Source organism: Typopeltis vanoorti, chromosome 24 (assembly GCF_054136105.1).
Source record: "Typopeltis vanoorti isolate ZY-2024b chromosome 24, IOZ_Tvanoo_1.0, whole genome shotgun sequence".
NCBI lineage: Eukaryota > Metazoa > Arthropoda > Arachnida > Uropygi > Thelyphonidae > Typopeltis > Typopeltis vanoorti.
The window spans coordinates 5,914,299-5,929,928 of NC_143572.1; the positions used below are offsets into that span (position 1 = coordinate 5,914,299).

The 15,630-nt window shown below is 34.3% G+C and overlaps 1 protein-coding gene across 1 annotated transcript in view; it reads left to right on the forward strand.

Moving 5' to 3' along the window:
• Positions 1–15,630, forward strand: part of Mhcl (Myosin heavy chain-like) — a 719,798-nt gene that overhangs the window by 531,666 nt on the left and 172,502 nt on the right. Inside the window, exon 25 of the mRNA XM_090414205.1 lies at positions 11,205–11,328. Coding sequence (XP_090270331.1) covers positions 11,205–11,328 — 124 coding nt within the window. The remainder of the gene's footprint in view (positions 1–11,204; positions 11,329–15,630) is intronic.

Below are 15,630 nucleotides of genomic sequence, written 5' to 3' on the forward strand. Positions count from 1 at the left end.
CCATGTTGATTATCATAGATAACATTACCCTCATCTGCCCAACACTGTATATGGTCCCTCACTAATTTCTCCAAGACCTCAACTACTACCGATGACACACAAACTGGCCTATAATTAGATATTTCCAATCTGCTCCCGTCCTTATGCAATAGCACTATCTTACTTTCCTTCCATTCCCTGGGTACCTTTCCCATAGTCAGACTTTCATTGAAAAGCCAGGTCTACACACTTGTGGGTTTGTAAACTGATGTTTTTTTTGCAGATTTTTGCAAACATTAAATGACTTGAACTTTAAACTACAGGACTCTGGTAAGATTCTTGATGTTTGATGACATCAAACGTTTGAAATGAAACTAGCAGTTTTATAAGAGGGATGTAGACAGTGAAAGATTTAGATATTTTCCAAACCTAAAGAAATACATCAATGATCTCCAAAAGGATGAGAAAACAATGTCTTCAAAAGCTATTTTTAAATGTCATTGTGTCAACTGTTGAGCAGTTCTCTCTAAGATTTGTTAAGTTCAGAGAACAAGAAGAGACTGCAAAATTCTTAAGTTTCCAGACACTATAAAACTGGATGAATTAAATTTGCAGGTGTTTTCGTGGATAAATATGGATGATTTTGAAATGCAGTTGATTGATTTTCAAAGTAGCTCAATTTGGAGGCAAAAATTTGTTGACCTCAGAGTTACTTGGAAAATATTGAAAAGGAACAATTAGAGATGGAAATAACAGAGAGATGTGCAGAAAATGAGGTACTAAGGACTTGGAATACTATTCCAGAAACTTTGTATGTTTAAATACCCTTGCAACAACATTACTGTCCATTTTTCATCTACATATTCTTGTGAATCATTGTTCTCAGTGATGAACTTTGTTAAGACTCAAAATAGGAGTAGCCTTATAGATGAAACTAGTAGCACATGCATATCTCTACAGGTTACAAAATATACACCTGATATAAATTATGTCATCTGTGATACAGCAGCAGAAGTCTCATTGATGCTAAATAAATAAAACGTCCACTATTTTTCTTTGTCTAGTTTTGATTTGATGTTTTCTGCTAAAAAATGCTAAAGATTAACTTCTGTTTAATATATTATGTAGGTAAATAACATTTTATTTTATCTGTAATTTTTATTTATTACTCGTAAGGGATTAAGAATTAATAAAATATCTTTTATTTTATTTTATTTTACTGTGCTTTAGTCAAGTAAAATGATTGAGATTGTGCACTGTAATATATTGGAAACTAACTTAAAAAAAACTTATGTTGTTTACTGATTTGCTGATGTTAAAAATAGCTTCTTTAAATTGTGTGGCTGTATATGGCAGCTAGAATTACACTTAAAGGAAAATAAAAAATATCCACACTATCAACAGGGTAGAAGGACTTTTAAGTAAAAACACTGTCACTAGTTTTTGCATTCATTCAGTCTTGCATTGAATGAATGCAAAATTAATTCAATGACTTACAATAATCCCTCTTACAATATTCTTTGATTTTACCACTCTAGTTTGATTTTTGATTATTTGAAAAGGTTCTCTCAATACTTAAAAGACATCAAATAATAACATGTTCCCCAAAATTTCAGTTGGCACGTGAGAAAAATTTGCATCAAAGGTTTGGCAATTTTGGCATGCACACTTAAAAAGGCTGCCCACCCTTGGTATACACACTTGAGGTTTTGGAGGACAATTTCATGTCCAGTGTAATACAACCATGTCACCAGAGACATGAAACTAGCTAAAAACCAAGTGTGGACCATTGAGCAGACTCCTGGTTTACTCTATTCTGTGATTCTTTCAGCATTAAATATTAACTTTTTCAACATTATTTCTTCTTTTCCAGGGCACTCGTTTAAATAGTAATATTTTAAAAATGGTAATGATGCCAAAATGAGGAAATATTGATATGAGACACAGGTAATGCAGAATGACTTGAAAGACTGGTTAACATGAACTAAAAGAATATGGATGCCAGCTCATTGTTGATAAGCATATGGTTATGAATTTTGTGTGGGTGACTTTTCAGGAAGAATATTATATTAATTGGAATTAATATCAGAAAACCTTGTGGCTATAGAGAAATTTCCTGAACCATTTTCATGTCACTCCTAATTTAAAACAATATCAAAACAAGTGGTAAGATTTTTATTTGGTGACGGAGCTACCCTATATTCCAACAGAAGGCTAACATTAGATCTAGTATAAACTTTTTCATTTATATTAAAAGAGTAATTAAAAGGACATACCTGAATGTGTAGTTTTAGACATTAGGGATAACAGAGTGTTCAGGGTGAAACTTAAATGTATGATAGCAAAAAGTTGTTGAGAATGAAACTCAGCTATATGACCATAAATATGTATGTTTAGTAGCCAAAAATGAAACATAGGTAAAGCTGGTTAGCAAAGAAAATGGTGAATTAAATAGACATAGATTTTAAGAGATAAAGAAATAAAACTGTGAATGCTAAAAAAAAAATTTGAAAAACCCAAAATTATGGAATAAAAATGAACAAAGAATATTAATATATATAGTCTGCCGACAGTTAAGAGAACCTTAGCTGGCACAGTGCCAAGAAGAATCAATTCATGCTGAAGGAGAGAAAGGAATAAATGGTGATGCATGAATTCGTGACCAACACTCGAAATCATGTGCTTTATACTTAAAATTTTCCAACTGTTATGCAAGCAAAATAGTTACCACTTTAAAAACTGGAATGTTCATAAAAGAAAAGCTAATTTTCTGACATGTAATAATTAACACTCATCCCACGAAACGCATTGATTACCCTATTATCGGAATATATTCGCCTTCTTCTGCCATGTGCAGAAGTGTCAAGGGGTCTCACATCTGTGGTCAAACTATATACATGACCAGCAACACATGACGTGTGTTGGCTATTTCGTGGTAATTTTCATCAGATGACAAACCACAAAACTAACTATGAGCCTTTCAAATGATTTTAGTTTATGTATTAAGAGGAGTTAGATTGGTTCAAATGTAACAGGGTGGTTCTAGATTAATGGAAAGTAATTTATTTTATTTAATTGCCATGAGGACAAGATTAGATAGTTTTTTTTTTGTGATTATAGTGTTCAAGTTTGTTCTTATTGCTAGAGATTCAGAGCGATCTAATTTAGTTTCGTGTGCTTGAAAATAAATAATGGTAATTTTTTCAATTTCAGGAATAGGTATCGATTGTATTGTGTGCAATGATATTTCAGTAGTGTGATTTTTGTTGATAATGGTGTGTGTGTGTTTACATTTTTTTTAAGGATGGAATGTAAATAATCTGGTATGGAGATATTGCGATCTCGGTCATGTTCCTATAAAAGAGATTTTAAAGAACAAATAGTAAATCTAGTGTAGCAGGCATTGCATCCTGATTGACACTGAAACTTGAAAAGAAAATTTATGCCATAATAAAATGTCAGTTGGAGATATTGAGCTTTTATGTTTTAGCAAATTCTGTAGTCTCTTGCTTGTTTGAAAGTAATTTTTAATCAGAATATTTTAAAATGTATTTTGATGACTTTATAAATATCATGAAAGATATAAAGGCAATATTACTTTAGAATTACAAAACTGATTTTTTAGTTATTTCACACGTGTCATCACTGATGGCGTATGTTCCTGTAACTCATAGGGTTTTGGGAATGAAATCTTCTGCTAGAAAAAGTGGTAGAGTTGCAAATTTCCTTTCCACACAGAGTTAGTAGGACAATCACAAACATCCATGTCCATTGCAGGATTCAAACCCACAGCCTCTTGTGTGGAGAGCAGATGTGCTAACTACTCTGCCAGCAGAGCCAGAGATAAAACTGATAACCACAATAAAATTTTAGATATTATCGACACTTATAAAATTATTACAAAAGACGCTACTCCCAATATCATAAAACAAATCGAAAACTTTTTATATCAACTCAGTGACGAAATTAAAGTAGATAAATATACCATTACAAAAAAAAAAAAAAAAAAAAAAAAAAACCATCCCTTATGCAAACCATCATCTTATTATTTTTGCACGTGTAAAGATACAAAAATGAGATTATCCTATATGCTCCATAATTTCATGCAAATACAAGGGTGGTCTGAAAAGTTCTCAGCCTCGACCATAGATAGCAACACTATCGGCAAGATTTTTTTTTCTAGGTTGGTACATCTGTCATAAGCATCCATGTGAAAGTGCAAGTCATTCTATCAAGTAGTTTGTATTATAAAGCTGTCTGAAGCAAAAGTGTTGTCTGTATCCCTTGAAATGGATAAAATTGAGTATCGTGCAGTTATAAAATTCTTTGTAAAAGAAGGTTTAACGGCAAAAGAAATTCATTAGAAGTTCATAAAAGTTTATGGGCACTCTTCTCCTTCATTTTTGACAATTAACAAATGGGCTGCCGAGTTTTAATGTGGCCGTACCAGCCTTGAAGATGATCCATGTGAAGGACGTCCAAAAAGTGTAACAACACCAAAAATCATTGAAGTGCATGATATAGTATTGATGACCGGTGAGTCAAAGTGCATGAAATTGCTGAGACTATAGGCATTTCAAAAGAACGTGTAGGACATATTTTGCATGAGAAATTGCAAATGAAAAAGCTTTGCGCAAGATGGGTGCCATGCTTGCTCACAGCAGATAAAAAATGCACTTGCATTAAAATCTCTGAACAGTGCTTGGAGCGTTTTAACAAGAATAAAACTTATTTCGTGTGTCGATTTATTACTATTTATGAGACTTGGATTCACCATTACCAGAATTCACCAGAATCCAAACAGCAGTCAAAACAGCGGACAGAAGCCAGTTGTTCAGCGCCAAAGAAGACAAAGTTGGCCTCATCAGCAGGAAAGGTCATGGCATCGGTGTTTTGGGATGCTAAAGGCATTTTGTTTATTAATTATCTTGAAAGGGGTAAAATAATAACCAGGGAATATTATTCCAATCTTTTAACCAGACTAGACGAAAAAATTCGTGAGAAAAGACCCGGTTTGAGAAGAAAAAATCATCTTTCATCAGGACAATGCTCCTGCCCACAATGGTGTTTTAGCAATGAGAAAATTAAGGGATCTACATTATGAATTGTTGGAACATCAACCCTATTTCCCCAGATTTGGCTCCCTCTGACGTCTATCTCTTCCCCAAACTAAAACTCTTCCTGGTGGTCAGCGTTTTTCTTCAAATCAAGAGGTGATTGCAGCTGTAGAGGGGTATGTTGCAGATTTTACTGAGAACCACTACAGGGATGGGATAATGGCCCTGGAGCATCGCTGGAATAAATGCATTAGTCTAAAGGGAGATTATGTTGAAAAATAAAAATAATTTTTAAATTATAAATTCGTTTTTTCATTGTTAGGTCAAGAACTTTTCAGATGACCTTTGTACACCACAACGGCCCTCCTTTATCAAATTTTATTTTCCAACTAATTAAAGAATTACTGAAAAATTCAAAATTTGTGATTGAAAATACTGATCTATTTAAGCATATAAAACTATCATATCATTTGACAATATTCTCTCTCTCTCTCTCTCTTTCTTTTTCTTCACTGGAGGCAGTTGTTGAACGGAATTTTAGGATAGTGTAAGATTAGGATAATGTAAGATATAAATTGCTTTTGGAAGAAGGCATGATTTCAGATTGGATAATGACATAGTCTATTAATTTTTGATGAAATTCCACAGAATAGAATATCTTTTAGATGTGTAATTTCTTAGTTTTTAGAGCAGTGATTGAAGATGACAAATTGCATTAATGAACTGTATTAAATTTACCTACTGCTGCTGGTAGGTTTTTTTTTATGGCCTATAGCACATCAGTGCCATATATGAGGTGCAGATAAGGTTGAGAAAGAAGAAGCCTATCGATCTTCTTCTTAAAGAGCTGAAAGTTGAAGATGCTGGGAAACATCATGGGGAAGGCTGTTCCAGAGGACAGAGGCAGATGGGAATAAATGAGGAGAAGCAGGTTCAAAGAGATTGAAGTTGTACTGTGAAGGGATGTTGGAAGCTGTTTTCACAGGCCTAAAAGCAAGTGGAGAAATGATGGTTTGCCAATTCACTGGAGGCAGTTGTTGAAGTGAACTTGTGAGGAAGTATCATCTATAAGTCAAATTGCTCTCCTTTGGACAGTATCAAGAATTTTTAAGGAGGTTTTAGGTGCACCACCCCAAATGTGTAAACAGTATTCTAAGAATGGGCAGATTTGTAATTTGTATAGTGGTTAACAGCTGCATGGATGGGTGTAAAATAGCTTTTTAAGCAGAAACGAATGCCTAGTTTTTTAGAAGCTGAAGTAGTTATTGATAGGATGTGTTTTTGTGCCAGTAGAGGTTGGAGTTAAATGTCTCTCGAAGAAGAGATAGTTCATCCTCTCTTCTTGGAGTGACATTTACCTGTACATATTACGGAGGATTAGGGAGAGTGAACTGAGATCCCTTTTGTGAGAGGAAAGACATCTTCATTTTGGTGGCATTGAAAGTAACTAGATTATCCTTACCCCACTGCAGCATGGTATGGAGATCAGTGTTTAAGGAACTGGTTGCAGATGTTCTTGATGTAAGGAATGTCTGGGAACTACATGGAGCAGGATGAATGAAGAGTGCTATCATTGCAAAGATATGGATAGGATTTGTAGTGAATGAGAGTAGGTTATTTGTAGGCGAGATAAAGAGGATAAGTGAGAGATTGGAGCACCAAGCCACTTTAGTGGCAAAGGTCGAGAGGGTACCATCTGCCATGATACTCAGTGAACGACCCGAGAAAAGGCTGGCCATCCAGTTACAGAGGGTGGCAAGTAGGCTGAAGGAAGGCAGTTTGCAAGAGCAACAGCACACTTTTCTCTGAACCTTTTCATGTCACATATCTAGTGGTGAGTGATGTAGGCTATGATATTAGTCGTGGATCTGGATTGGTGGAATCCATACAGATGGTCACTGATTAATTAGTGAGCTTCTAAATTGTGAAGAAGTTGATCATTTATAACTTTTCCATTATTTTAGAGAGGATTGAAGTGATGGCAGTTGGTTGGTTGTTAGATGTTAGGCTTTTGTCTCCCTTTTTTTTTTTTTTGGAATGGGTGGGTTGGATATATGAGAGTTGTTTGAAAAGTTTGCTAAAAAATAAGTTAAACTAATTTTTTTTTAGAAAAAATCACATGTATGGAGACTATCTCCATTGAGGTCTACACATGTGATCCAGCGAGTTTCCAATTTTTTCATCCCATCTGAAAAAGTAGGATTTGTCAAATTGTGCAAAATAGTCATTGACAGCCTTGATGACATCCTTGCTCGAAGAAAATTTTTTCCCACTGAGCCAAATTTTTAAGTTTGGGAACAAGACGTCACACTGGGTCATGCCTGGAGAATACGGTGGATGTGAAATTTTGCAATTTTGTGAATTTTGTGAAATTCATGCAATTTTGCCATTGTGAAAGCCGATATGCGGGACGGTGCATTGTCTTGATGAAAGAGCACTTTTTTGTATGCCAATCTTGGCCGATTTTTCTTCAGTTCTTTTTTTAAACTGTCCATCAATGACATAATAAACTCCTATTATTGTCTTACCCTTTTCCAGATAGTATCATGATAATTCCTTGTGAATCCCAAAAAACAGTGACATTAACTTCCCAGCTGACAAAACAGTCTTTTTTTTTTTTTCCAGTGCTTTTTCACCAGGCATTGTCCACTGTTTTGACTACTGCTTGGACTCAGATGTGTAGTGGTAGATCCAAGTTTCATCTACAATCACAAATTGATGCAAAAAATTCTGCAAATTTGCAATTAAAATTGCCAAACACCGCATTGAAATGTCTTTTCACATGTTTTTGATCGACAGTCAACAATCGACACACCCATCGCGTACACAGCTTTTTCATGTGCAATTTTTCATGCAGGATATTATACACCCATTCAGATGAGATGCCTACAATCTTGGCAATCTCACGCACTTTCACTCAGCGGTCTTCCATAATGATACCATGGATTTTGTCAATCATTTCCTTCGTAGTGACCTCAGTCGGGCATCCGGAGTGTGCTTCATCTTCAATGGACTTATGACCATGTTTAAACTCATTTATCCAAAAATAAATAGTCTTTAATGCTGGTGCAGAGTCCCCATGAACTGCATCTAACTCGGCTCTAATCTTCGTGGCCGTCTGCTTCTTCAAATAAAAGTGTTTTATCATTGCACAAAACTCGTTTTTCTCCATTTTTATGAAAGATGTGAACATAGTCATTTTAAATGTTTGCCAAACGAGAACTGTGCATCGCACATGGCTAAAATTTTGCCAGGTGTCATAAAAATGATGATATGTGCCAACACTTATAAGAATGAACGAATTGTGTCGCCATCCTCGTATATTAGCTTTCATGAGATGGGATAGGTGCCAGCTGAGTATAGAAGATTGAAGAGATGATAGAAGACAGGTGTTAGCTCTGCAGCACAACTTATGAGTACAATAGGAGAGATGCCATTGGTGCCAGATGATTTTGTAATGTTCAAATTGTCTGTTTTTCTTATATTTTTCATAAGAAATGAAAAACATAAGCAATGATGAACATAAGAAAAACATAAGAAATAAAAACATAATGATTTACCAGTGATGCCATCTGGATGGGTGAGAGGTGGGAGCTCAGGTGAGCAGAGGTTGTGTCCGATGGATTTTGCAATGGACCAGAAGGCACGGCTACCATTTGGACAAGACATGATTTGCGTTAGACCATTGCTTATTACAAAAACTTCTGCATCACATCCAGCTTGATCAGTAGTGTTGGAGAAGAGAAGCCAGTTGGAGTTGTGAACATTCAGGTCACCTAGGATAATGACTTCACTGGTTGGATGGCTGGGTTGTAAATGGTCAAGTTTCATGGAGAGGAAGGTGAAGAGGTCTTTGTGGGTTTCAGGTTTGGAGACCAGTAAATGCAGTAAATGAATGTTACTAAGTGGGACAAGGAAACCCTCAGCCAGACAAGGTCAAAAGCAGGGGATTCTAAATTTGTCATTTTCTGCCAGACAATGTCAGAATATACAAAAGCACAGATGCCACCTTGGTGGAAAAATGAATTGTGAAGTGTATAATTTGGGCATTGGAGGTGATTGATGTTTGCTGCAATTTGGGTTTCTGTTAAGAGAAGGAAATCTGGTTTGATTTGTTTGGAAGAACTGATTTTTGAGGGAGATTTATTTTGTTCACAGTATTGCCATCTTTGTTTGTCTCTTTCATTTTTGGTTTATTATTAGATGAAAATAAAGATTGGAGACATGAAGTGGAGGAGATAGACTCATGATCATGTTACCTATATGGAAAGCAACCAATCTCCCTTCCAGGGGGTTATATTGCGAGTGGTCATGTAATTTAGCGCTTGTGTGAAATTAGCAATTTTTATCTGTTTTGTTGTGTTTTTTCATCAGAAAATTAGAGTATTATAGTTTATTAGTGTACATTTTCATGTTTTTAGAGTATTAGTTTATTGTGATATTTTATTGTGATATTTTCTGCACGGCACCAATGCAACAAAGAATGACGGCAAAGACCTCGTTGCCCGACAATTTGGATTTGTGGGATATTATTCACTGTGCAGTGTGTGCAAATTGTATGCGTCGAGAAAATTAAAGAATATTTGGAAGGAAGTTGAAACTGGAGAGAGAATATGTATTATGTATTTTAAAAGGGAGTGTCTGTTAGGTGATGAGAACACAACAAATTCTGATGATAAGATGGAAAATGATATTAATAATATTGAATGTGTGGCTGTGGAAATAGACAAGTATGAAATGGAAGTATTCTATGAGGGAGGACGTAAAGAAGTTGTTAGAAGAGGAAAAACCAAAGAGTGAGAAGGTGAAGATTGTAAGTTTCTTGCCATGCTATGATAGAGCCAAACTGAGGAGGAGGGCACTGATAGCCAATTTGGCACAATCTATCTATAGACTATGAGTTTATACATAGATTGTGCCAAATTGGCTATCAATGCTCTCCTCCTCAGTTCGCCTTTGGCACAATCTATGTATAGACTGAGTCTATACATAGATTGTATAGACTCATAGTCTGTACAATCTATGCAAACCATCAAACCTTGTATAAGTCCTTTCATCTATTAAGCTCACTCCAGATATCCACAAACTCCACATCATTCCTCCTGCATTACCTACACATTGATTCATTCACTATTGTAACCCAGATGATTACTGATCCACATTCCAAATGACAGGAATTCATGTTTTCACATCTTTTAGTTCTTTATTTTATCAAAATTTTCTTTCATTTTGAAGGTTCACAAATGACTAATTAATAAATAGATTAAAATCAGAATTCAAAAATAGTTTTATGTGGGTGGTGAAATATGTTAGTAACTTTTTGTGAAAAAAAAAAAAAATATTAGGAAATTCTCCTTGAAAATTGCTTCAAAACATGGTAATAGAATGGCATGTAGCACATAACTTCTTACTCAGAACTTGGGTGAAAAGTTATGTACTCTACAGTAACAGTAATTTATTGCCGTTTTGTAGTACCTTAGGGCTACTCTGCTTTATATCCTTAATCTTGCTATTCAAGATCTTATTTTAGGTTTGAGTTATTTGGATCAAATAAAGAAAATTGGTTAAGCCACTTGAGCTGCACAAATTTAGGGTCATACCAAGAGCAGTCATTGATACTTCCTATCACAAAACAGAGATCAAACTGCTTTGACCATATTATGTGCTTCTCTAAACATTATTAGTCCATTACTGATTTAGACTAATAACGATCTTCTGGATTTCTGTTTTTGATGTGTAAGGAGTGATACTTTCTTTTTGTAAGGGTTTCTCAGCATGATTGATATTATTTTTGCTCTCTATTCAATAAGATATAGATTTAAATCTCACAGTGGCTCAGATGTTTGTAGTAATAAATAAATATCATTCCCACTATGAAACTACTATACTGATTATTGGACTTGAAGGAGTACTATGTTTGGTCTCTAAAGCAGGATTTTTGGATCATCTAATCCTCATCCAATCTACAGTACTAATGCACATTTTAGGTTTACAACTTTTCAAGGGTGAGATTATCACAAAAAAAAAAAAAATCACTTACTATATTGAATGAAGTATAAAAAATTCTATACTTCAAGCAAGTTTGATAAATATCATTATTGTTATTTCATTTTTAATTTATTAAATTCTTTAAATATTTTAATATTTTTACTTTGTTTGGTACATTAGATTTGATACAGAGTTGAGTTTATCACAGGAAGAAGTAAGGAAAGAGCGTATGTTTAAAGAAAAACTTCAGAGAGAAAAAGATTCGTGTCAAGCAGAAAAATATTCTTTGGAGCAAGAGCTTCAGGTAAAGTTAATTATATATATAGCATATTGAATTTCTCTGTGGCATGAAATTAATTATTGTGATACAGTAATATTTTATGTCAAGAACTCACTGGACCATAAGTTGTATAAATTCAGTATTAATAGGTGTTGCTTCCACAATATAAATTTAATTTATGAATTCTCCCTCATTAATTATAATTAACTGTTATTTATTTACTTTTATTTTGTAGATTTACTACCTTATAGTCATCTATTTTTGTTATGCACTGTATGTTTTAATGAAGTCAAAAATGATGTTTAAAAAAATGATATATTGAAAAATAACATATGATCTGAAATTTTTAAAAATAACTTGCATTGCCATTTTTAGAAAACCAGAAGATGTATATTCCTAGAAGTCAATAGTAAACCCATCCCACATAAAAATCTGCTTTCATTAATATGCTTAGAAATAGAAGATTATGCATCTTAAGTAATGACAATTAAAAGAAGGAAGAATTAGATTAATATAATAATTTCATCCTTAATGGCTACCATAAAAAAGTAGTTTATGCATTATTGTTTACAAATACAGATAGTCTGTCTTCCTTCCACACTTCAGTGAAATTTCTACTCATCACTTCGGTTCTTAAAGATCTAAATATTAAGGTTCTCTATAAGTTAGTTGAAAAAATATGCTGGTTAGTCTCCTCTTTCTAAAACTATCCAGGGGTTTACAAAATTTAGTGTTCTGCAGAAAGCCTTACATTGATCAGACTAGAAGAAATTATGAGATTAAGGAAAGCAAACATTATAGCAATGTTGCTCATAAAAGAAAATTGAAATCAGGTTTAGCCATTCATGTCTTGTCTGCAAACCACATCTTGGAATGGAACATAGCTACTGTGGTATTCTATACTTAGAAGATGAATTTGTTCTCATGCCATTTTAAGGAATCTATTGAAGAGTTCGCTCACATTAAACCTTGTTAAATTTAGAAATCAGTAATATATTAGACCTCAGTTGTTCTAAGGATCACTGGAAAGCAATGTGAGAAAGCTGATGATAAACATTTGTAACATATGACTTGAATTTTCAGTAACTTATATTGTTGATGTCTCTTTTAATGTTATTATACAGTTAACATCATTGCATTTTTAACGTGTTTTCATTTTGTGTAGGACTAATGCCTTATGCCCAAATATCAGGAGACCAAAAAAGTTTGTGCACTTTTGAAAGTTAATATTTTAGCACAAGTTGTGGAAGCCATTGCACTTTTCCAGTGAGCATTTCCAAAGTACAAGTGAGTACAAGTGACAGCTATTTGATACCTAGCAAAATATGAAATGCCATTTGGTAAAATAGCAAAAATATAGGAAAGATGACTGGAATACAACTGGTGAAATGGTCATAGTGATGATTATTCAGCACAACTGGAGCTGATTCCTGAAAAAACCTTGAATAGGTTAACTGTGCAAAGGAAGGTCTAGAAGAACATTGCCAAGCTCCACATAGTAGTACTAATGATATGAAATAAACTCCACAAAGGACCTTACCCTTCATATTTCCCAAAAATCTCACCATCTAATATTACTTATCACTGGGCAGTCATTCATGCAACCACCAGTTTGAAAACCAAGATGTATTGTAAATAAGTATTTATAAAGCGTATGTTGTTGTTGGCAAAAGGTTATTTAAGGTTATATAGAAAGGCATTTAAGGTGCTTATTTTAGGGTCACTTGACTTAAAAGTCAGCTCTAAATAACTGGGAGGAGACTTCCACATAGACTTTATGGAATGTGGAAAATAGACTGGGACATATGACTTAATATCAGTCCTCACCTTCACATGGTGCATCCTGTTAGTAGCTGTCACTGATACTGAGCAAACAAGAATATGCTGGCAGTTTTAGAATTGGCCAACCAAATTTTATTTTGCATTTGCTTGAACCAGAAACAAACATGATAGTATAACACAGTGAAATGTTTTTAGACAGGAGGAGATGTTTATTTGAATGTTTATATAGGCTGGGGAAAGTGGGAAGACAACAAGGAAATATATAAGCAAATTGGCCTAGTGAGCAAGATAAGGTGATTTCAATTGTAACAATATAGACTGGAATAAAAAGATGGCATCTGGAGAATAAGGAAAGTGAATTTCTTGATTTCTTTAGGGACTTAGCAATATGTCCTGGAGGGTGCATGAGAATTGAGTATCTTACATGCGATTTATCATCAGAGCATGTGATTATGAATGGGATGTTGAAATTCCCTTCAGTTATCAAGAGTGATTATGAGTGATTAAACTTCATATGGTTGTCACTCATATGAAGACTTACATCTGAAAAGGATGAGAACTTATAAAGCCAGTGATTACGAAAAACTTAGGAAATAGCTTTGAGCTATACCATGGAATGGGAGATAAAGAGTTAGAGAGAAAGGAGATAAATGCTGCTTGGGCACTGATCAAAAACTATTTAACACCAGCAAGTCTGAATGCATTCTAAAGGTCATGTGGTTAAATAAAGTAAATGTAAAATGGATGAATAGAGAAAAATTAAGGATATCTGGAAGAAGGCATTATTAGTGAAAGCATAAAGCTAATGGTAATAATCAGTTGCATGAGGACTAATAAAAAGCAGAATAGGAAGGACTTACTTGGTAACTGTAGAATAACACGTATGTCATAGTGAATAACTTTTTTTTTATTATGTAGATATTTTGTTTTATGTATCATAAGACATCATCAGTACAATTAATGAACAACAATAAGAATTGAATTCAAAAAAACAGTAGTGTTCGTGCTTAATTTGGAATCCTCTACATATACAGTCGTGTGTTCATGGATTAAAAGCTACTGGGCTGAAATTAAAATTACTTAAATTAAAATGTAGCTGATAAATTATTGAATACAATTGAGGATAACTATTTCCCAAACTTCTGGAATAGTGAAACAATATTTTTGATTAAGATTCAAAAATATTTTTGATTAGGTCTGTGAAGTAAGGCTTCAGCACTTTCTTTATATAACTGTTCATGTTTTTTACTAAATAATTTAAGGAAATTACAACGTCAACTAGGATATACATTAAAATAAATTTTAATATACTTCAAGATTTCGGCAACGTCACGTTGCCATTTTCAAGAACAAGACACATGCACGCAGGCACAACGAACAGTAAGTGAGGAAGAAACAGGAAGCTATTATTTCTCCTAAAGTCCTGATGGTGCCCCCTAGCGGAATGTGTTGGTATTCTTGGGCGATTGCGCTGAAGGTCTTCTGATGTAGGTTTCCCAAATTTGAGGCAGTCTCATGCAGCCAAATTTGTTGAGGTTTGGATTGTTTCTTAGGGCTGAAGCTGATTCCATGAAAAGCCTTTCGTATTTGTATTTACTACGGTGTATTATCGTGGCTTTCTTCCACCGTATTCTATGGCAGGTATCCAGCGCATGGTCAGCAAGACCAGAGTGGCTGTATTGGTGAAACCGGATGTAGTCCTTGTGTTCTGAAATTCTGATATTTGCTGTCCTGCCTGTTTGGCCAAAGTGTTCATGTTTATATGTGGATCTATGTAGTATAGTATGCCCACCATTTGTAGGTCTCTCTTTGGTATTTTACCAAGAATGGTCGATTCATGCTGAAGGGGAGAAAAAATGAAGGATGTACGAATTTGTCGCCAACATGCGAAATCACGTGCTTTCTTGTCTGTCGCTGTACTAGTAGTAGCTTGATTTTTGTTGTTGCTTTTTTGCATTATTTTTTTATTATTAATTTGTATGATGGATCCAGTACAGTCCACAAGTTCTGTTGTTAAACGTTTCAGTAGCTCTTGCAAAAGAATATTGAATAATGTGCTGATATTCTGCAAAAAAGAATCATCAGAAGGCCGTCTCCTTGTTCCCCTTTCTGAAGTCATAAAACATGCAAACGTAATTGCGGGCATATCGGGGTCGACTGTTAAAAGAATTCATAGGGAATCAAAAGGTGAAGGTAAGCCAAAATTTAAATCTCCTAAAAAAAAAAAAAAAAGCGCCAGAGAAAGAAAACCATCGAAACCGTAGCTTTGAATGATTTTGATGTAGATATTATAAGAAGAACTATTCACGAATTTTGTGTGGGCAAGAAAAGAGTGCCAACTGTTCCGAAATTGATTCCTGTGCTTAAAGAAAAAATTAATTTTCCTTGGAAAAGAGAAGCTTTAAGGAAAATACTTAATGAAATCGGATTTTGTTTTAAAAAGTCCCATAATAAAAGGAAACTTATCATTCAGCAAAGAGACATTGTTTTATCTAGAATGCTGTGTTTGAGAGCAATAAGACATTTTAGAGAGGAGAAAAGACG